The following is a 23,844-nucleotide window of genomic DNA, read 5'->3' on the forward strand; positions in this document are numbered from 1 at the left end:
TACGCTGATTTGATAATAGCCATCCACTACTTTTTTGTACAAGTGGATATTTCTGCTGCTCCTGAGGCTCCCACCGTCTGCAGCCATCTACACAGCTGTAGATGGGATATGTGCCTTCTGCACTAGGAATCCCTGACAGCCCATCGTATTACCATAAACCAGAAATAGAGTATCTCATACTAACATGTCAGGCTGAAAACTGCACTACCTCAGGAGCAGCCTGACAGGTGGATCCAGCGTCCGTACTTCGAGGGTGGAAACCTTTTTCACAGTGTTAGGCTAGATTGCTGAACAGATGCAGCAGCTCAGTTTTGATACACTGTTCAAAGTCTGTCAAGATACCTAGCCCCCTTATGTAGATAGGAATTAGATATCTAAGTACCTTGGATGATCTGTCTCTCTGGAATATTTATTTTCAAACTATGAAACTTGCTTTATGAACAAGACTTGCTGGATTTATTTAATCCACAGACACCTTGCTTCCATGCAGAACTAGCCTCCAAGTATGTACTTACCTACCTGAATCAGCCGTGTTCTGGGACGTTTCCATCCTTAATGCTTCTTAAGACCGGGACTGGATTCCGCTTTATACCTGCTGCGTCAGTGGCTCTCATAACTGCTGTGGTTAGCCCTGCAAACACCGCAGAAACAACACATGAGAACTGACTCCTGAAAAACTTACATAATCTGCAAAGAGCTCTAGATGAGCATGAGGATTTCCTGATCACACGCGGCTTTCTATCACTGGTTGCCTCACGCTGCACAGGCTTGTGATATCAACATTAAAACTGGTTTGAATAGAGAATGAAGGGGAATGTCCAGGTGCAGATGCACCAGGAGGAATGGCAGAAGGACTGTAAGAACAGCATGTATGGATGGCATCAAGATCCCAGCACACCTCCATGTGGCTTCTGAGATACTGATCCAGAAGACAAATGACAGCACGTAAATACAGTATATACAACGTCATGCGATAAGGTTAAATCATACTAAAACTAATAGATATAATCACTGTCCTTCATTAGTAATAATTTTTATGAACAAGTAATATCTTTTCCAGATGAAAAAATCAGCAGCAAAACAAAAGCCCATTTCACCATGCAAAACAAAGACCTATGAAAAGCACACGCAAGTAAAGGGATATCGCTGATTGACATAAGCCAGACTGGATAATTCCCATTCCCAGCAGCTCCATCTAAAATGGTGGTTTTGAGAGCACTCCCCAACTCTTGGAGCTGCACAAACGATCCAGCTGCATCCTGACTCCCTGTCAGGACAATATCTGGATTTTCATCATCCCCTGCCATATCCTGGTCTCCACGGTAAAGAAACCTGGACATGCAGGGAACAGGATCAGGCACCTGGCTGGAAAACCTCTCTTTCCCATATACTAGGAAGACAAGGCTGGAGATGGAAATGAAGCAGGATATAAACAAATACCTACGTTCAGCCAAGAAAAGCACTGGGAATATGTTCCTCAGAAAACACCAGGGACACTCTGGGCTAATTGCTGTCTGGAAAAAACAGTGTAAACAATTTTTTTGGTACTAGCATCCAGGCAAAAATAACTCTGTGCTTTCTTTGTAAGCAAAAACAGTTTCATCAAAGTAGTATCTGACTTCGTTGCAACTTTCTCCTGTTTCCTAAATTTACCTCCCTGAACCCTGAATTTAGGTCTGTCACTTGGCACAAAAACTGGTGATGCTATTTGCAGGTCTCAGTAGGTTAACTACAGGTTCTACAATGAACTATGAAGGGACATTGGTCTTTTGAGGGGGGCGGGGGGGAGAAATCCAAATAAGAACTTGTTCACTTGGCCCTGGAAACCAGAAGCCTGAGCACATGGACTCAGTGTCTGTGAAAGGGGACAACTGGGCACCTCAAAATAAGGCCTAAAATCTGGGACACAGTGAAAATCCTGCTTTTAGATCTGACCCCTAGAAACCCCTCAGATCTGGCCCATCTACTTGATAAAAAAATCCCAAACATTAAAGCGGTTTTATAAGTAACCATGTAAGTTTAGAATTCCAGAAGGAAGGCATTTTGAAAACAGAAAAAATCTTTTTAAAAACTGATCTTTTGTTTTTCTGAGGTCCTATGGGGTGAAAAGATTATAAGTTAAACATACTTGGCAGCATTCCTAGAGATCAAATATGATATAAGGAAATACAGATTCTGTGTACTTATTTAAAAGTGGAATATTTGAGATCACTAAAGATCTCAAGTGCACTGAGTTCCATTTCACATCTGGAAGAGAGAAGAAAGCCAATTTTTTTAGTACTCTGCAACATAGCAGAGAGTTTTTAGTCATTGCCAAATATCATCTGCATCTAATTTTTATCTACTGTGACAGGAACATCTACAACATGTGTTCATCGAGTTAGAAAATGCAATAAGCTGCAGTTGTCACTGTCCTTCTGAAACACTGGGAGCCCCATCTGATCTATTGTAACTTGTCTGCAGGATACTGCTCCAGATGCCATGCTGCTGAGGGTTTGGCAGCTTTGTTTGTTTGTTTGTGTGCATCCATTATTTGTTTAAGTAGCACTTACAGTTTTCCAACTATGAACTCAGCTCTTCATAAACAAGACCATAGCTGAACTCTTCCTCACGAGCCAGAGTCCACTGGAAGCTGACAGTATCTTAGAGATACAAATTTGGGGGAATACATCTGTTTGCTTCAGGCTTCACAGGTGCCTCAGGATCTACCCAGTATGCAGTAAGAAAAATTGGGAAGATTTTGCAGCTAAGAAGTTAAAGTTTCTGGACCACTCCTCCCACTGGAATCGACTAAGCAGGGAAGCTGACCACTTTGTGCTCTTACTTCTGCAGAGGCAGGCAGCTTTTTATTTTCCATATGTTATGGGAACCTTTTACTAGCATGTCCCCAAGAAATGAAATCTGGAAAACATTTCATATTTGGAAGTTAATTCTCAAAGTCCCCCTATGTCATCGAGGAAAAAGACGGAATCTGACTGTCAAGTAAAACACAGGTGAAAGAGAAAGAATAAACAAGTGTGACAGAAGACAGAGGAAAGAGCCCTCACTAGCATTTAATTACCTTTCTCTGAATAATTATGCAAGAGAGACTGCCTAGAACAAACAGATGATGTTTTCAAACTAAATGCATAACGAAAAATGAACTGTACAACTGATGAGAGGACAACCTTGTAGAATACATGACAACGTGCCGCTGTAGCTTAAACGACACGTAGCCCTTCCACCCAGTAGCTTACCACTCCACCCTCTGCGCTGAATGCTCTGCTGATGATTCTCTGTGAATCCCTCTGCATCCCAACAGCTTTGCTATCGCTGTTTCTTTGATGCAATGCAGGAAACCTCTCAGAGATTGCTTGCCCAAATGCAGGGTGTTGGCAAACAAACGTTTGGTTGGAGACGTTCAGGGGTTTTGGTTTGGTTTAATTGTTTTTCCCCACTGTCAGGAAACTCATGCCTATTAAAGAAAATGCACAGACAAGAGGGAGCAGTAGGTGGTGACAGCAAGACGTTGTTCATCCTCCCTCAGAGGCAAACTGATTGGAATGCAACAGGCCCATCTCCAGGTTCAGGGTGAAAAATGCTAATACCTCCAGACTATACAGGGCTCAAGGTGTATCATGTGGATAATCGGGTGATTACTGTCTCTCACGTTTTGTAATCCAAATACAAGAACACAGAAACACTCAGAAAATACCATCAAGAAGAAAGGCTGAAAGACAGGCCTCAAAGAACTGTTCTGTGGTTTAGAGTAAGGATAAAGCATTAACACACACACACACAAAAAAGTTGGTTTAGGCCCATACAATCCTCCTGTGACTCAGCAAGAGTCTTGCCAGTGTTTCGTCGAAGTTGCGCAACGGGACTATGCAGGCCACTCCACCATGCCCCAGTCAGGACAGGCTGCCGTAGCCCGCAGGCTGAACCCAGCTTTGTGGACAACAGCCATGGGAGCCAGCTCAAAACTTGGCTTTGCACGAACGCTTCCTGCCTGGCTGGACATCAGTGGGAGAAAGGGAGCACATGTAGAAACCAGGCAGGGATAACAGGCGGGCAAGCACACAAGAACCTCGCAAACAAAAATGCCCAGCGCAGGTGGAATTAGTGCGGTAGAAAAAAACCACCAAGACAGGGCTTTTGCCAGAGGCTGGACAAAAGGAATTTGAACTGGGCAAACTACATCTGGCGTTTGCCTCCTTAACAAAGGAATGCTTTGCCCATTGTAATAAATACATGGGGTTACATGAAAAATATCTAATTCCATCAACAAATCTTTTCTTCTGACTGAAAAAGCACTTTGAACCCGCAAATTTTCATTAATCACCAATAACAAGAAAGGGTGACACTGGTATGAGAAGTAGACTCAGTTTGCAAAGAAGATTGATTCACTGTCAGCTAGCATTCCTGGTGGAACAAGATGAAATAAGTGAAGGAGCTGGTGGGGGTGGGTGGGTGTGGAGCGGGGCTGGAAGAAAACAGACGAAAAGAATTAAAATCAAAAGAAAGTGAGACTATGAAATCCAAGAGATGGAGAAGGTTCAAAATAAGCTATGATGTTCTAAAACAGGGGCTGGAAGTCTTCCAAAGAAAACTGCAAGATGTGTGCGGTTAGAGGTGCAAACATTTTTTTTGGAACAGCAAACATTAGACTTCTGCTGTGAGGGGAAGGCTAGCTGCAGACTTGCCAGTTCAGAACGGAGCAGAAATTAAGGAGGAGATGGGCAAATTGATCTTCCCCTCAAAATCATGGGGGACAGTAAATTTTCATTTAGTCTAGAAATCATCAGATCTAAATTGCTGGTCAGAGACACCACAACTTAAAAAAAAAAGAAAAAAGTAATTTGCCCCAGAAGAGCAATCAGTGAGGGGGGGATTTCCGCTACAAGAAGAAATTTGAAGCTATATGGGATTGGCCAAGTCTCCACAGGAGTCCAGAGGTGCAGTTTGATAGGTTTCTCATCCTGTTATGCAAGACTTATTTTGAAATTGCTTTTATTGCAAAACTATTATACTGGCTGACTGAAAAAGGAAAGTGGTCAATAATACATTTACTCAGGAGTTTTACTGACAAAAAGAGCTCCTGACTTGAATTGCCCATGTTTCCAAATTTCTATCACATCAGATGTAGATGCTAATGCCGACAGTTAGGAACAGTATTGATACAACAACATAGAGCCCAAGTCTAAGGTTTCCTCCACAAAATAATTTCACCCAGCAGAAGCTTCTAGAAGTCATTAACCTTTTGTTACTTTTTGCATAGAAAAAAACCCCTCGTGGTCAGGATAAATCACACCTCCTTGCATCAAAATCCTGGAACAACCTCCCAACAAGTTACAAACTGCAATACTATGATCTCAGTATTATTCACAAATCCAAGCACAATCATGATAGCACCAGTAGCTTGCCTACCTAGCACTGCTGTGCTAACTGCTTCACAAAACAGTCTGGCACTGACCCTTCAAAAAGTTATGTCGCTGGGACAGTAGCAGATGGCCTTGTAAAGTAATTATTCATCAGACCTGGAGATCTAGGTGGCTAAACAAGCGTCAAGAGTATTTCAGCAAGTTAATGGATTCTAGTTTCATAAAACACATCCCATATCTGCATGTCGACACTTCGAGCGGCTGCTGGAAAAGCTCAACAGATCTTGGGGAGAGTGAAGCACCCGCCTCTTTAGAATGACACACAGGTGCAGGAACCAGCATATGCCATTGCTTTTAAGAATTTACTGAACATCAGTCAGTAAGGATATAAACCATGCCTTGGGACAGCTTCTGTTTGGGCTTCACCCAGCACCATAACATAATGATACCAGTGTAAAATGGGTGCAAATAAAATCTGAATGTACCCTATATACTTTTACTTCCTTCTTCCTGCCAAATCAGAACAAATGTTCGTTATCTTTGCAGCAGAACACCAGAGCCAAAATTTAATTTGCACCTCACTGTGCCACGTGGGGTCTGGGAGAAGTTTGTAGATAGCATACCGTAACTGGAAGCAGACAGGCATGCTTAAAATCAAGCACAATCCACTAGGTGAACACACAGGCTCTATTCTCTTTCATTAAAAGGATCTGAACTATAGCCTGTACTTGCCCCAGTTGTTCTGGACCTCCACAGTCTTTCCTTAAGTACTAACGCGTATTTAACGCAGCTCAGTTGCTCTTACTGAAGAGTTGTCCATGCAGGTGTCAGATCTTTGTGGGAAAGACACTTAGTCACCCAACACAAATAACGAAGAGCGAGTGACTTGCCGAGAAATCCGACGCTCTGAAAGCTTTATGTTTGAATTATCAATAACCGATAAACAAAGGCACAGCAATCCGGGCTGGTTCACGGCTGATTAAGCCAGACATTGCGAGCAGCAGACCAGTAATCAAGCCAATAAAAACATGTTTGCTGACACTGAATTCCTGTTGTCAAAATTCTATCAACTCCTTCCTCACTTTCTGCTAATTCCTTTTCCAGAAAGTTAACACAGGTGGAGTCCCTGTGTCCTCAGGCTCCTATTGTGAGAGGCAGAGCGCACAAGGCTGCACTAACTCCTGCTTCTCTCTTGCTCCCCTCTGGGCTTTCTCTGTTTGGTACTTCACCTCTGACAGCAAAGACCGTCATTCTACAAGAGAGAAGCAATTTACGTAAGCACTGCTCATGTAAATAATAATAAAATATTATTTAATAAATAGCCAAAGAAAACAGGCATTGTTGTAGCTGGTTCATATTGAACGCTGTAGCTTCACCCACTCCTAGTTAACACCAAAAAAAAAAAAAAAAAAAAAGTATTTTTTGCATAGCTAAATCTTTCACCGAAGTCAGCAAGAGACTAGATTGAGTAAGAAACATGGGAAAGAGCTGCAAATCTATCTGCACACACTTGACCTGTTGGCAGGCCAAATGCTATACCGTCATTTCCTTGTTGAAAAATTCTCATAATACTATTCCTGCTTGGAGGAAAGGATGAAGGAGAGCATGCAAATGTCTTCTGATACTAAAATGACTATCAAAAGAAATAGAGTAAGAAGCAAATGGGTAATGCTGGATCAATAAGGTCTACAAGAGTCAGTTCTCAGTGCGAAGTACTGAGTACAGTTTGTTTCAAATGATGTGTACCATGAATACAAGCCGGGGCCGTCCAGATGGAAAGTGTGCTGATGGAACAGTGCTCCACTAGAAAAATGAGGATTCAAACAAACTGAAAAACTTGAGAAACTAGAAAGCAATGATTTTGTCAAATTCAAGCACATATTCAAACGCTAATGGCAAACTGTTTATCTAAATGAAACTACTCTGATCTCACAGCAAAACAGTATTTGGAGATAAGTGAAATGATTCTTTTCAGCCAATGTCCTGATCAATTTAATTTTATGGGAATTTTGACTATTTAGAAGAAAACCAAAGGTAAAAATGCAGAATTTCAAGCAACTCAGAAGTTGCTTTTTTCAGTAGCCTATTTTCTAAAGAATCCCTCTAGCTTGCTTACTCTTCCACCGTCTCTGTGTACTCCTGACACCAGCACTCACTAGCAATTTTAAGAAAGAAAAAATGGTGTGCTCACGTTTGTTGGCATAATTTTTAGTATGGTTTCCTTGCACATTCCTGTACCCTGTGTGTATTGAGGCTACTTGAAGTCAAGCAATCTGAAAATTTAAAAAAGGAGGGAAAAAAGAGAGAGAAATACAAGATAATGGGGAAGATAATCATTGACAGTAACCTCAGTGGTGATCATATTTATCAAAAGTGTTATCGATGTTTTTCCTCCAAACATCTCCCTCTCTAAAAACCTCCCTTTAACAAGCTGAAGTGAATACTTGTCCCTCTTGCTGTTTTGTATGCTATTTTGGATAATTCACTGAGAATTAAGCAAACTTATCAATACTATTTTTTCCTTCCTTTCAACTAAACAGCAAGCATTTTTTTTGCCAGCAACAATGTAATCGATTTTACTACAGAGTCCAAATATGCTAAAGAATGAACCTGCACGTAGCGCTCAAAGTGTTTTAAGAAAGTATTCCCTGAGCTGGCAGCATTATTATCTTCTAGGGTGTAAGTCAAGTAAGACTTCTTCACTTTTCCTTCATTGCAACACAACCAATGAAAGTAACATAGAGGATTAAAGTGCGGGTGTCATAAGAGAAGACTTAAAAGATTTTGTGATGATTCCAACGAGTGTTCCCATTTTCATGTGGTCACCAGTCTCGTGTCACTGCTTTCTCAACTGATGTCATCACTTCAACCAAAAGACCACAACTAGCCAAAGCACACCCTCAAAAATTACTCAGCTCCACTGAACCTGAAAACTTAGTTGGATTGAAATTGGCTTAACCCAGGTTTGGGGCGGGGGGGGAGAGTGGGGTGTGTAGTTTGGGGGGTTTTAGTTGGGTTTTTTTATTGGGCAAGTAGTTCATTTTTTAATTGGGTGAATAGTTCATTTTTTAAGAGACTCATATTTGCTTTACTTCCAACTATTTGCAGATGTAACAAATTTTTATGTCTTTATTTTGAAACAGCTCATTTCCCAGTTAAGGGAAATCTTTGCTATCAGGCTTAAAGTATAAGGATGGGAGGACTTTGTTTTCACAGCTTCTTTGAGGGGTCCCCTCGGGAAGCAAAAACTTCATCTTCGTTAACAATGCCCTGAAATGAAACATGCATTTTACTGCATGATACTTTTTTTAATCAGTCTTTTGCTCGTGCTCCCTAGGGAGCCCCACATATTTCTACCAACCACTGCAAAATATTACCACCTAGAAAGTATCAGCACAATGGCAGCATATTGCTGGCTCTGCATCCTTTCTCCCGTGCTTAGATAAAACCACTGGAACAATCGTCAACTGTTACAGGACATGCTATATCACACCTGTACAAGGCACCGGCAAAGTATAAGTCCTGCTGTCAGATGTTAGAGCCAGATACACAAGCAGCAGCAGCAGCCAGCTGCATATTCAGTATAATTATTGCACCTGAATTAATGTGCAAACCACAGAACCAAGATCTGCCCCAGCAATCAGAAAACCTGCCTGCTTCTGGCAGACAAGCAGGACCTAACAGCCCACAGCAAGAGATCCACTCCACCTTCTGAATAAAGAGTTGCCCCTGATGTTTTTGCAGATCCAAGGGCAAAAGCCTGCAGGAAGTTCATAAGATGCAGGGCATTTTCAGCTGCTGGAAAGTCAAGAGGAGCTCTTCCTGCCTTTCAAGAGCTGTGATGACCTCAAAGGCTTATCAGCTGAACAGCTATGTGAGGATGGAAGGAGTCACCCAACTGTAATCTTTATCCAGGATCACACCTGCCACTAAAAAGCCTGGGGGTTCTTCCCCCTCAGTGGGGGTAGGAATAAATTGCTTGAACAATTTGCTCCCACCCTCAAAAGGAAGCCCCTCTTGCCCTTATATGTTAGGTATAAAATACCAGAACCGGTCAGTCCACCACCAGTCAGCCAATTTACACGCTTTTTGAAATTGTTGTATGTCCAGCAGTCACACAAAGTAAGGTCACAGTGTGGCAATAACTACAATCCCATTAGCCATCTCGGAAAACGCAAGCTGGCACTTGAAACTGAAAAACGGAGAAATGATTACCCAATGAACTGATGTCAAAGCCAACCCTTTATATTTGCTAAGGTAATGCTTGAGGGATACAAACACATTCCTTTGCAGCTATTAACAGTGTGTTTGTTCATGCTCTGATTGTCACCAATGAGCACAGGTAAAGGAGAACCTCTAACTCTGTTGAGGGGAAAAAGACAGACCTAAGGACTCCAGAATGTTAAAATTAGGTGAAGACCCAGGAAGACAGGTAAGAAAATACTGACCATCATTTGTTATGGATCATCATTTTAAATGCAAATGTTAACATCTCAAAAGGCATTAAAGAAACGAGCGCACAACAGTGTGTGATGTGTGCCACGATGCAGCTGACAAAACTGAGTTGAGATCCTTCGTGACACAAGTTGAACAATGGGACACTTGTATTTCTTACATATTCAGGTATTATTTACAAGGGAATATGGACTGGAACAGTTCAAAACTAGAGAAACACACAAGGAAATTCAAGGAAATAAAACATCTGACAGATATAAAACATATTTTGCACAAAATTGTAGCATGATATTGAAATTTGGCTACAACCTCCAGCGAATCTTCCCGGAGACTGAAAAACCACAGTATTGGCTCTCTGAGAGCAGAGATGATTATATGTTTGTACCTCATGACAGAGACGGATCCACAGGAGGAGTCATAGGTGCTAGGGAATAGCACCCTATCATACCTAGGGAATACTAGGAAACATAGCATTGGTACAGAAAAAAAGGGAACATCACAATAACGATAAGAGGGGATATCAGCAGTATATACCCTCTGACTGTAGACACTAGTAGGTAGCAGTGACTCGACATTTTTCTAGCTCTCTCTTACAAATCAGAACATAATTCACTCCTAATCAAAGCACTGGAGGAAACACCTGACTTGTTAGGAAAAACCCTTGCCCTTTCAGAGATTGCCCATGTTAAATGGTTTCTAGGTGATGTTAAAAATTTGACCTAAGACTTGTATCTGGGACATGTCCTCCGAACTCATTTTTGTGCAGTTAGGATAAGTCCTCACTTGCTTAAATGAAAAGGACGTTGTCTCTTGTTTAATTGTCTTTTAGCTTTTCTGGGCCTGCTGCCAGTGAACGCATGCTCTCACTACAGATGCCAAGCCAAATACCTGCTGTGGAAAGGCAAGCAGCCAAAGCGTGCAACAAAGCAACGGAATCACTTCCTGCATTTAATGAATTAACAACTGGATAACATGAAGAAGATTAAGTCATGTGGCTAGTAACACTCTGTATGCATTTCCTCAGGGCCTGCCTAAACTGGGACAGCTTTCTATGCTCCCGTAACCCCGAGGCCCAAGCTAAGGACACTGAGGGATTTCAGTTTCTTCACACAGCAGCTCTTACCAAAGAACCTAAGCAAGGTGGGTAACTTGAATGGTAACTTCAACGAGGCAAATAATACAAACACTTTGGTGAGTTCTGTCATAGCTGTACTGACACCACCGCTCTTGATAACTAATTTAAACTTAACTCAAGCACATCGCTACCACCTGCAGCCAAGGCATGACAGACTTATCTATAACGAAAGAGATATGGCAGCAGGCAGGGAAGAATGCAGCTTTCTAAATTCTGGCTGACATGATGCTATCTGTTCCCTGTCTTCTCCTTACTTTCAAAAGGAAACGTGCCAAAGGCGGTTGAGGGGAGCTGGAGGAAAGGGTAGAATCCAGGAGAGTTCTTCTACAGCTCAGCCTTGTTGCTGCTGTCATCTGGACTGAAGAGAGCCTACCCACATTCACATGGAAGATAGCTAGAGGTGATCTGGAAGTCTGCAGGCACAAAGCCTTGCTCAGGCAGATGGTCTCACCTTCTGAAATACTCCCAGAGGTACCCAATTCCCTTGTGCCAGGCCTGTTTGCGCGAGTACTGACTCACAGGATCAAGCTCTGTAATGTCTACTGCATCTCAGCATGTTCACAACCTCTCTGACTACTGCTCATCTCAGCACATGCCTCTGCTGGAGAGCTGACTGCCGAGTTTCACACATTGCTGCTCTGTGTCCAAAACAGCCTCATGCTTCAGACCCCAGGAGACTTCTTCTGGAATTTCCTCAGCAGTAACCACTGTGGAATGAGTCTGACAGTTCAGATATTGTGAACAGTCATCCAGGCATAAAACCGAGCACTGTCACGTAAACTGTCCTTACTCATGCGTACTGTCCAAGAACAACACGTAATCTGACTGTGTATGAGTGACAATTTCTTACTCAACAGATCTGCTCTCCACATTTATTCAGAGCTGGACCTGCTAACGATAGTTTCAATGACCTGCATGGGATTATCTGTGCATCATTCTAACTGTTTATTGCCTCAGTCTGCTACAGCTGGGCAAATCCTTCTTCCTGGTGATACAGCATTAGCCTCAGTTTTGCTATTCAGCTTGTGAGGGCTATGTTTAGGAGAAAACTAGTTATGGATGCACAGCAGTCTACGAGGGTGGAATAGGGCACCTGATTCCCGTAGAATAATGTCACTCAAGTGTGTGTGTTCCTATCAACACAGTAATGCACATATGCAAATAAAATCTGCATTCATTAGTGTTGTCCTGCAAAGAACATGGCACTTCCTTGGGGCAGCCGTACAGGGAACTCACAGTACAATGCTTGTGGTGCTATAGCCTGGAGGGAATGGTGGCTCCATCCTTATGATCTCAAGGGATCCCAGGGAAGGTTTCTAACTTTTCTGCTTAGTGGTTGCCCCTAAGCACCTGTGGGCAATTGTCCATTCTTAACAGGTGTGTTTCTCATGTTTTTCTTAAGGAATCTCTCTAGTTTTCAAGGAAAGCATGCCCCTGCCTCTCCCTGGCTCCAGCCTCTTCGGTTGCCACTCTACCGGCTTCAAAAAAACCATACAATATTACTTACCGGGATCTACTACTACTATTGCTACTTAGAAGGGTGAGTCAGGCTGCAAAAATAGAGCCTGGAAGAGAACCTCTGCTACAAAGTTTTGTCTTGAAGATGGAAGCCCAAGTTACATGATGCATCAGCTTTACACACAATTTCATATACACATCAGTGGAGAATTCATTTTCATTAAAAATAATTGATTAGTTTTCAATTAAAAAAAAAAAGAGAGATGGCGTATGACTCACGGGAAGGTAACAGGCCCGGATTTGCAGATGTATGCTTCTTCCAATCTACTCAATGTAACACCCTCTGGACTCCTGCACCACCTCTGTGTCCTCTAGCAGACTACAGTCCACCGCTGCTTCTCTTGCAACCTCTCCATTTCTCCCCAAGGCCATATAAGCCACCTGACACTTCCCCAGCTTTTTTCATGTTCTAATCATACCTAAACAGATGGACAAGAGACAGCGCAGAAGGTAGCTAACTCCAAGCTATGCACTGGCTGCAAGCAGGAACATCTGGATTGGCCAGCTGGCAAGGTGGAAAGAGCACAGCTTATGCTGCAGATTTTCCCTCAATGGCAGTGCTGGTCTGGTGCTCTCTCTCCCTCCATCCAACACTGAGTCTCCACAAACTCGTACTAATTTAGCTGATATCCCTTGATAGCCCTTTGTCAAATCTTTCCGAAGCTGGCCAAATGATACAAACTTTATGGGAGGGGTGAAATTGGGGCCGGGGGGAAGGCCACAGCAGGACAGAGAGACGTCTTGATCAGGTAATTTCCTTTTAAGACCAAGCTACAAGCCAGCAGCTTCCAAGGATGTCATTACCAAACTCCAATTGGAAAGGGGTGCAAATTTGTCATTAGATATTTCCTGATTACATGGGGCAATCGCCATTTGCTTATGACATACAATCTTCCCGCACGGCTGACCTCCCATAAGACGAAGCCAGCAGCCATATGAACTATCTGATCTGTAGACGGCAAAGCTCAGGAACGAGAGTCTCTTGTGTACCGCTAGGTTGCCACCTAATTAAGCTCTCGCTAGGACTGATTCACATGCTACATCTTACCTGTTTTGAGTCCTGACTTGGTTTTGTTTTCAGACAGTAAATCTTCTAATGGGATTACTGTACTGTGATCCTTGTAATTTCAAAAATCACCTTATTTTGCTTTCCATCTTGGCATCCTTGCCAGTATAGTTTTACCTAGAGTTAATTCCTGTTCTGTCCTATTAATGTCATTATAATACAATGATTACTTGGCTTGTCTCTAAAAAAGTAAATATAATCTACATACTTTAGTTGCAAGAAGCTACCTCTGTGTTTCTTATAAGGAAACAATGTCAATTTTCCCCTGAAAATCAAGTCAAGCCAGTTCAAAACAGTCACTATAACTTGCTTGGCTTCAAGTCATTCTAATAATGACTCATGAGCAGATCTCTTCTTCACAAACCAGGAATGTTTCACTGAAATCTGACTGGTTTTATCTGATTTTGCATTAGCGCGTAAAGTTTCTATTTCTATTCTATCTAAAGATGTCTATTCTACAGCAAAGAAATATTTATTAAGTAAATAAAGATTAGAAAGCTGCAGGGGGAGGGAGATCTGAGAACACACTTGCGAATCTCCAATTCCTGCATAGCCATAAACACATCATAAATCAAAGCAACACGTCACACGTGGTACAAAAAAACTGACCTAGAAGCTTTAGGGATACACAAGGCATTCGAGTTGTCGGGGCAAGACACATGGCAGCCTGACCCAGGAACAATTTGATTTCCTGAACTCCACTCACGTTCACAAGCACCTGTGGAAGAGAGAAAAAGGATCGGCTGCAAAAAAAGGACATGCAAAATCATATTTCATACCGAAACAAATTACAAAAGAAAGTGCTTTGACCATAATTGAACTAAACCTATATGTAAATAAAGCTCAGAAACATTGCATCTAATTTTCTTTAAAAGCTCCCAGAAAACTGCTTTTTTGCTGCTTTATAACAAAAGAAGCTAGCAAAGCGCCTTGACAGTCCTGAAGACAAAGAGAGTGACCAATCTGTGCAGAGGAGTGGAACAGAAGGCTTGTATTAGTGGAGTATAGGTATGGAAATTTGAGTGTCTTCTAGTTGCAGGAGAAACAGATTTGCAGTTTTCAAAAGGCAGGTGAAGAAAGGGGTGCTCAGGGGAGCAACCCCCTCCAGATGAGAGTGCGTAGTTCCACGAGGCTAGCCAGCAAGGCAAGCTCCAGAGCCCAAACCCTCCTTCGGCTCAGCACCCTGCACTGAGACTAACTGAAAGCAAACCGAGATCCCCCCCAAAAGAGCCGCAGCTCCTTCCAGAGAACGGGGTGAGTCTCCTCGAGGCCCCACGATGAGAGAGGTCCTCCCTGAGAGATCTTCGGGACTGTGCAGTGCCATGCGTCTCCCTCCCCCGTACCTGAAAGAGCTGCTGTGCCGGGAGCCTCTCGGGGCAGGGAGCAGCCCCCCTCCTCTCCCTGCCCCGCTCCTTCAGCACCCGACACTCGGCGGCGCAAAGGGGCCAGCGGGGCTTCCAGCCCGGCCCGGCCGCCCCACCTGCCCCGAGGCAGAGGAGGTGGGGAGCCCAGCCAGGCACAGCTTCCCCCCCCCGCCCCCCCCGGCTCCACTCCGCGCCCGGGAAATTCCCCGACGGCTCCCGGCGGGAGATAAAAGCACCGGCGGACAACAGGACCGCACAGACGTCTCCCGCAGCACCTCCGCCGCCAGCACTAGCCATGAGCCCGCACCTCCGCCTCGTCCTCCTCCTCGCCGCCGCCGCCGCTCTCTGCCGGGGTAAGCGGCTGCGGCTCGCCCGGCAGGCTGAGCCGGGGGCACCCAGCCGTCCGCGGACGGGTCCCGGCAGAGGTGCGCGGGGTGCCGGCCGGCGCCCCCCCACCTCCCGGGGCCCGGCGGGGGGGTCGGGTCGGGTCGGGGCGGGTGGGGGGCCGCGGGGGGCCCCGGAGCCCAGGCTCAGGCGGCGCCTCCCGCCTGCCAGGTGCGCCGCTGGCCGGGGAGCTGCGCTGCCGCTGCGTGCGGACCGTGTCCGAGGTGATCCCGCCGCGCCGCCTGGCCCGCGTGGAGTTCGTCGCCGAGGGGCCGCACTGCGCCGTGCCCGAGGTCATGTAAGTGTCCGGCCCCGACCCCGACCCCGGCCCCGGCCCCGGCCCCGGCCTCACCCCCTCCCTCGCCCCGCAGAGCCACGACGAAGCAGGGACAGACGGTCTGCCTGAGCCCCTCCGCACCCTGGGTCAAGCTCATCGTCACCAGGATCCTCAACAGGTACCTGCCGGGGGCAGCGCGCCCCGCTCCGGCAGCCGCCGCCGCGGGGGTGTCCCGGGGAGGAGCGGGGCGGCTGCGGCTGCGGTCCCGGCTGCAGCACACGCACAGAACCCCCCCCGGCCCGGGTCAAGCGAGGGGGAGCCTCTTTCGCCTCCCCCGTACCCCGCTTCCAGGCAAGCTGAAGGCTCGCGGGTGATGGCAGGCAGTGCTGATCGCCGTCTTCTTGGCTTTTTGCTTTCAGCTCGACCCAGAAAAACTGACGGGGGAAAGAAACTCGCTGGAGGGGAGATGACACTGAGCCTGAGGCTTCGGGGGCTTTACTTCTCTTGAAATGCACTGCGTTTGAGCTCAGCCTATTTATTGAGGACTTTATTTAATGTAATGATATCTGATTGTATTTATTTAAATATTGCACGTACTATGTAACATGTATCTTTAATTGGGACATTGTCTGAAAAGCACAAATTCTAAGAAGTGCTGCACTAATTTACTGCCTTTAAGACCTTGCTTTTGGGGTGTTGTGCAGGAGAAAAGATACAGGCAATATCCTGAATTCTTTTACAGGAAAAAATTTGCCTCGGCAGCAGCATCAGCACACTACTGATGAGGCTTCAGCATAAAGTACATTTCCATGCTGCATGCCTTTGTAAGGACTTGAGTAACTCACATCATAGAAACATTTGTTCTACAGAGCAGCTCTGAGTAGAGAAAGGAACTGCTGCCTCCCAAAACACATCTTTGTTTTGTCTTGCACATCGTATAGCTATGTACCTGGAAAAAAACTTTCCCAGCTACTGTGGGAAAGCCGTGCTGTGCCAGAGCCAAAGGTTAACTCAGCAATGCAAGTTCACCAGCAACTTGTAGTTCCCTTCCTCCTGCCAGAAATCCTGGTACACACGGCACTGCTTACCTTGTGCGTTTGCAATTTGAGGCAGCTGGTGGGTTTTGCTCCTTGCAACCTTAGACATGTGATGTCTTTTTTCGTATGGCATAATGTCATAATTTTTATGAAGTTATATGTAAGCGAACATGCTGTTGTGTTGATGGATGTTTATTTATTCTAGTCCAAATTCCTTTTGGAATTGTGTATATGCAGTTTTCTCTGCTCTTCATATTTCTGTCCAGCAGAAAATTAAAAAGGAGGGGGATCTAAACCACTTTGAAATACTAGTATTTAAATGTCATCATGGTGAGACCATATGATTTCTATTCATCTACTCATTTTCCAAAATGTTGAAGAAACCCTCATAGTTATATATGTATAATTATTGTGTAGCGGTATCATCATACATCCAGAATAACTGTAATAAGTTCCTGTGAATGAAATGGAAGATTTTTTCCTAATGCTTTTATTACTATATATGTTTCCTAATTAAGAAATTTTCTCCTGTTACTTACAGAGTTTTGCTTTTTAAAAAATAAATACTTAGATACACTTGCTTGGTGTCTGGTTCCATGTGTTAACATGAAAGACAGATCTTACAACATCAAATCTTGTGGGTTTAGTTAATGGCTTGTTTAAGCTGTGCCCATCGACATACTTTCCCCATTCCAAAACTACAATCCTCAGCATTCCTTTGCCATAGTGGGAGTTCTGGACTGAGAGCAGTAGGACTGAGCCTCTTCTATTTGGTCCCATTTGCAGGGAAATGAAATTACTTGGGAAGCTGATGTGAAAAGCACCAGGGCTCCATTTTCCTCCCTGCCATTTCACTGCAGTCACCTAGAAGTTGAAAACTGGGCTAGAGACAATAGGGTCTGGAGCAATGCAACAACTCTTTCCCACACATCCCCCTAAGTATTTGTGCCAGCTTCTGGTTCCTTTTGAAATGAGGAAAAGGACAGGTTTCATATGGCCAAATGGCTTAGACCTTTTCTTAGCAAGGTTACAAGAAAACATTGTACCCTTCCGTCCTCTTGCTGTGCTTGAAATGAGCTCGTGCTGCCACTTGGAGAGGCTGAGAAGAAACCTCAACCTTTTGGCAGACCCCTTGGAGGCCAAGGGCAGGGAGCGAGTCTGAGCTGGTTTAGGTTGAATGAAGCCAGCAAACTGGTCTGGATGGCATGGAGGTCAGATAATGTAGCTTCATCGCCGATAACAGATTGACGCTCGTTTAAATAGGAAGCGGTGTGATTGTCTCGGGTTTCTCAAGCCTAAGAGGCTCTTCTTTCTGTCTACTGACACGCTTCTGTCATTTCACCTACTGCAAAGGAGCAACGCTATTTTCACGATGTATTTTTCTAATACATTCTCCATGAAAACGCAGCAGGAGGTGGTAGGCTGTGGGTAAAGCAAGGGTGATACTACCTATTTCAGCCCTGATTAGCCTGCTGCTAATTTGTTCCTCAGGCACACTCTCTCCTAAGTAAATACCGGTCATGCCAACGTCTGTGATGGCTTCATAAAGTTAATTCCCAGCCTCTGTGAAAAACATGACCAGGCTGGACATTCTCCTTCATAAAAGGGAAATTGTCAGGAACGTGGAGTTTAAAGTGTCTACAGAACTTGCTTTGCAAATTGCCTAGCTGTTCCAGTAACAAATCCAGCCTGCAGATGTGCAATCGGAGTCGTGCGGATGTACTACAGTATCTGTTATTTGCAACACTTGACATGGCCTTTCCCAGTTCATACAGATTGTTGTGACTCGGCTGTGGAAGCCTTTTTTGGGGAAGAATGATCCCTTTGGTCCACACTTGCACAGTGCCTAGGACTGAGGCTCCTGTCCCCGTTTGGGACACACGCACCGCCTTAACACAGATCTGGCTGCAAGGCCATTGCTCCAAGCAAATTCTGCTGCTGCAACAGGGAAGGAAGGCACGCTCCTCCCTTCCTCATACTTACATTGGTCAAAAAAGGCTGGAGATCAGAAAGTTCACGACACAGAAGCAAAGTGGGCAGATTTCCAAAGCTGTTTGGTGGAGCAAAGAGGAGATGCGGCTGCCCCAGCAATCCCTTTGTGGCCTTTGGAATCCTCTGGCTACTGGGGCACTTCTAGTTGGCCAGAGGAAACTGTGAAGGACAAACTGAGGGAGAGCACAAGCTTGACGGTGATTCTCAACTCATTTCGAGAGCAGCAGCAGGATTTCAGCATTTTTGTCCTCATCTGAGTACCTTTCTTTCCACCTCCACCCCCCACCATATCCTCAGCACACCCATATTTAAATAGGTCCGGAATGGCTGGATGTCCTTTTCACACTAGCCCGCTACGTGTCTGTAGCTGCCACGGACAACATGGCGATTTTCTGTCTGCACAGCTATTTTGCAGATATGATTACTTTATTCGGATGACCACCTGGGAGTGGAACAGTACTGAAATCCAGTTCCCCATCTGTTTGGCAGCATCTAGCCTGGTTTTCTTAGTAAATAAAGTCTATTATGTGATGAAGCTGCCTTGATTGTTCTATATTCCTCTGTTCCCCTGGCAACTTTTGAGTGTTGGCCGTTTTCAAAGTGTTAGGATCAAAGACAATCACTTTCTAGATGTTTTCTGAAAGTCTACGGGTAGCTGTAGAAATTGCCATTGTGCTCACACTGAGGAGAAGACTGCAGCGTAAGCACATAACACACTTCCATAACACGCTAGAGAACCTAAGGCAGAGGGAGAAAGAAAAGTTACGAGCGCCTTAATTGGGGGAAGTTCCTTGTTTGGATTGTGTACCTAATTAGGCATCAGAGAATCCAATATCTCAAAACTCAAGTCCATTGAAAACCAGTTTCATCAGTTCTGCTCCTTGTTTGCTCAAAACACCTTAATCATCCATTGCAATAATCCTCACCTAGTGGGAGCAACGGACAGGTCTACCATGTCGGTGTCAAGGAGAGGTTAATGTTACTGAGCCTTCCTTCAACTGCCCAAAAATATCGTCGATGCACAGCGGCAGGATGAGCTGTGCAGATTGCACATTTTCCTTATGTTACGACACACGTTCTTGTTCCCTTTCTGTCATCAGATGGACCTCGACACACTAACCTCATCACAGATAAAGGCTTTTAAAGTTACTCCTTCTCCTTGGGCTTCCCTGATTCATACTCACTGGCATAAGAAAATTATCATCTGATCTGCCTCCCTTTCTTATCCTTACTTCCAGGAGGCATCAGTGCAAGAGGAGAGCATACCTATGGCCTTTCATCACGCTAACTGGCAGTGGATCAGTCAGCCTCTCTTACATCCCACCAGTAAGTAATGACCAAGTGTGACACAACTGGTTGTGTCAATTAGAAAAGGGATGGGAATCTCCCCGTAGCTGGAGAAGTCTGGCCAGGAGGCTGGGCTGATCTCGTTTGCAAAATTCAGCTAATTGCCCAGGGCATAATCCTTGAAAGAGTTCATTCCTTTGGATTAACCTGAATTATTTTCCTCTTAACTTTGTCGAGAGTCTATCTAAAAGTGACAGTGTGGATCACATATTCATAATTTCAGCTGCCTCCTAGTCACAGCCTTCATTAAAGATTATTGTATTGGCTCCAATACAAAGGAGTAGCTGCAGGATATTCTGAGCACCAGTGCAAACAGCACAAGGTGTTCCTGTTTCACAGGGACAGAGACAGAATAAATGACGCTCATCTGACTTTTTATTGCCTTTTTTCCTAAAACATGGCCCTGATAATACTGCTTTGAGTGCACCCTGATGGAGCCAGATGTGTAGGATTAGCCTAGCACAGCTTAAAGGGAAGTGACTGAGCAATGCTCCTGGGCACGAGACATTTTTTCGAGTCTTCGTACATGTCGAATTTCCTCTCGCTCTGTTGGTATGACTGGTATTTGCAGAAGACTTGCCCAAAACTCTAGCCTGGGCTAAAGGTCAGGCCAGCTGTTAAGGAGTTTGATATGTCAGAGAATGAAGACATTCTAGCCCATCAATAAATGTTCTTGTGAACGTCAAACAAAATGGTTAATTACATCACAGGAAAATGACTGAGCAAATAAGCTTCTTCATAAGCACTGCAGATGTTACACATTTGTCAACAAGCCACATTTGCTGATTGAAGAGTATTTCCTTTTTGGCATGGTGAAGCAATCTCAGAGCTTCTTCACCTCTTTCTGCAGAGAGTTTCTGCTTCCCTGACACATCATTATTTCATTGTTATGAGGCACTCAGCGCTCAGGTCTCCCTTTAAAAGCAATATACCTTAGCAGCTTATCTGCTGAATTAATGCTGAGTCATGTTATAATTCACATCAAGACCAGTCAGTGGCAAATGAATGTATGTGAATGAATTTTTCCTAGTTGAAGAACAATACAACAGATTCCTTTGAAAAGCTGTATCGGCACAGGGAGGCGGTGCTAGGCCCAGGAGAACATGGACACATTGCCCAGTTGATTTTATGAGCCCTGAACAGATTAAGTTCCAAATCCCACAAACAGCTGTCCTCCAGATTTTGAACATGACTGTTCTACTAAAAAGATGGAAGCTTTTCCAGTTCACAAGACGCATAGCTGTATTTGAAGGTAGCTTGGTTTTTTTAAGGCCCTCTCGATTATTTGTTATGAAATCTCCCACTGGCGACAAGAAAGACTAGGAAGTGGCTTTCCAGATGTTTGAGGAAAGTAATGTCATTTAAGATCCTATTGCTGGAGGTGATAGTTTGAAACCCATGGGACAGAAGGCCTATTGAGGAGTTTCTCACTGTATGGGGAGTTTGTCACTGCTGTTTCACACTTGCACGTCTAACTGCCAAACTAATGTAATCATTGATATTGCTATATATTTCATTTAGCTCAGCCTATTCCTGGACATAAATTCCTGCTGAGAGATTTGGATAAGACTGAAGTAGTTACTCTAATGAAATACGCTCTGTTAATGCAGATTTCTACGTGACACAAGGCTTTGGCCACTCTCTAACAGAGAAATCCTTTTCCTCCGTGAGACAGGCCCTTAACGTACCATCCGTAGCAATTTCGTAAGAGCTCAGCCACTGCTGCCCTCCATGAATTGCTCAAAAAAGGGGTAAAATGCAGGTCAGCCCCAATTGTTCTTCTATACCTCGTCTACCTAAAGTGACAACTGAAGTCAGCGATGAAAAGCCGGCTTCATCTAAGTGGCCATTGACGTCAGCGCGATGAAGACTTCACGCAACAAGTGAAGCCTTTACCCTGAAATCCAAGACGACTGTGTTCAGAACCAGGCTGCTATTGAGCTGGCGCTTTCCGAAGCAGAAAGCCTGTTTGCACAGAACATTGTGACAAAAAGAAAAACAAACTGATAGCATAGGAAAGATTTTCCCAAATAAACAAAAGCCAGCACATAATGCCATATCTTATAAACAGCCACAAGCCAGGAAACGTTAGTTTATATAGGGGGCGGGGGCATGGGGGGAACCTGAAATACGGGGAGAAGAAAGTCAGAAAACAGTTCACGGAGACTATATTCCTTACATTTTAAAGCTAGTCCGTGTCTTTATGATGCCTTTGCATCTGGCACACTTAGCGTATCACTTCAGGTTCTACTCTGAATATTTTTGTGTTGGAGAAACAGGATTCTCGGCATGAAAATGTCATTTTTCCCTTGGCACCTCGTAAGGAAATTTCAAAATAACAGGCAGGGTTGTAGCTGAGTTTTGGTGTTGTGGAGCAAGGACTAGCCTCCAGGCCAGCATTTGATAGTTGGTGCTTACCTATTGAGCTAGAACCTGTAGTTCTTTCAGAAAACTCATGAGCAAGGCAGAAGGAATTACAGACGGGTAGGAATTAGGTATTTGCTCCCTACCCTTTGGCAGACCGAGCACGATGAGCGGCAGGCACTTTGGACAGAAATATAAACCCCCACTGCTCTGAGATCTTCCCCTCCTGGTTACTTTAGCGCTTCCATAACTTCCTGCAGGGTGGCAAAAGCCAGAAATAGTCAAGTGCCCCAAGGCTTACAGATCTGATGGACCTAGACCCACAGAGACTGCATTGGCAATGCCCAAGCAGTGAGTTCACCCAGCTCCAAGAGGAGAAAAGTCAGCTCATTAACGGCACGCAGTCAAATTGGTCAGCGGGAAATACCTGACGCACTAAATGTGAACACAAAGTTATTTCTGTTCTCAGCTTCCCTCTTCCTAGGAATATTTTGCAATTAAGCAGAGAGTTGATTTACAAGCTTGCAGACACTGCACTAATAAATCCATCTGTTTGTCATCTCCCCCTGCCCGAGTTAAAAGAAATGAGGTGTCCATTGCCTAATATCAAATTGGTTCTTTTGCTGCTCAGACCAAGGAAAAAATTTAACACAATTATTACATCTTTGAAAAGATCTTAGGGGAAAAATTTTAATCACTCTTCACTGCCCCAGAAAGCACAACAGCAGTCCACAGAAAAGCTGGAGGACTGAAATAAAGCAATGCGTGATCTCCAAAGACTGGGAAGAAAGGGTGGGATGGCTGTGGCACCTCTGGACTGCACCTGCTGCTCAGAGGCATCCCTGGATCCTCTGGCAGACTTTAAGCCTTGACATCTTTCCAGCCGGCGGGAGAGGGCCCCTACCACTGACTGCTTTGCATAACATTCAGGGCTCTTTGCTTTTCAGCTAACAACTAAATCCACAATGAAATTACTGTGTGCTTGGCAGAGAAACCCAGGTGCTAAAATTAAATGTGAACTTATCCCTAGATGCAGAAGATGAAGGACTTTGTGTCTCAGTTTCCACTAGCACCTTCGGGCTTAGGAGCTTCAAGAAAACTTAGGCTGGGCTAAATTTAACCTCCAAATTCTGGTGTCTAAACGACAGTGCGTTCCTGTACGAGTTCCCACCGCTGGCTCCCTGGCACTGCTGGGCTCCCCGGTAAGTGGAGCAGGCTGAACAGACACCTCTGGCCAGAAGCAGCGGGGCATGGAGACTGGCCGGGGCACGGAACCCGACCCCCCGCAGCCCGTTCATGCACCCTGCAAGCTGCCGGGTGCCGGGCGGTGCCGGGCGGTGCCGTGCCGCGCCGACCTGGCGGGTCGCAGGCAGGGAAGAGAGCGAGCAGCGGCCGCCCGAGGATGTGCAGGGAGGAGAGAAAGATGCGTGACGGCGTCTGAATCACGTTTCTCCTGCCCGACGGCTCCCGGCGAGAGATAAAAGCACCGGCGGACAACAGGACCGCACAGACGCCTCCCGCAGCACCTCCGCCGCCAGCACTAGC

At 44.9% G+C, this 23,844-nt stretch overlaps 1 protein-coding gene across 1 annotated transcript; it reads left to right on the forward strand.

The window, feature by feature from the left end:
* Window positions 1-15,192: 15,192 nt before the first annotated feature.
* LOC127015804 (alveolar macrophage chemotactic factor-like) lies at window positions 15,193-17,175 on the forward strand. The gene is made up of 4 exons (XM_050895971.1): window positions 15,193-15,251; window positions 15,454-15,580; window positions 15,654-15,737; window positions 15,979-17,175. The coding sequence occupies exons 1-4, from the start codon at window positions 15,194-15,196 to the stop codon at window positions 15,995-15,997; spliced, it is 288 nt and encodes a 95-aa protein (XP_050751928.1). The 5' UTR covers window position 15,193; the 3' UTR covers window positions 15,998-17,175.
* The last annotated feature ends 6,669 nt before the right edge of the window (window positions 17,176-23,844 follow it).

Source organism: Gymnogyps californianus, chromosome 4 (genome assembly GCF_018139145.2).
Source record: "Gymnogyps californianus isolate 813 chromosome 4, ASM1813914v2, whole genome shotgun sequence".
Taxonomy (NCBI): Eukaryota; Metazoa; Chordata; class Aves; order Accipitriformes; family Cathartidae; genus Gymnogyps; species Gymnogyps californianus.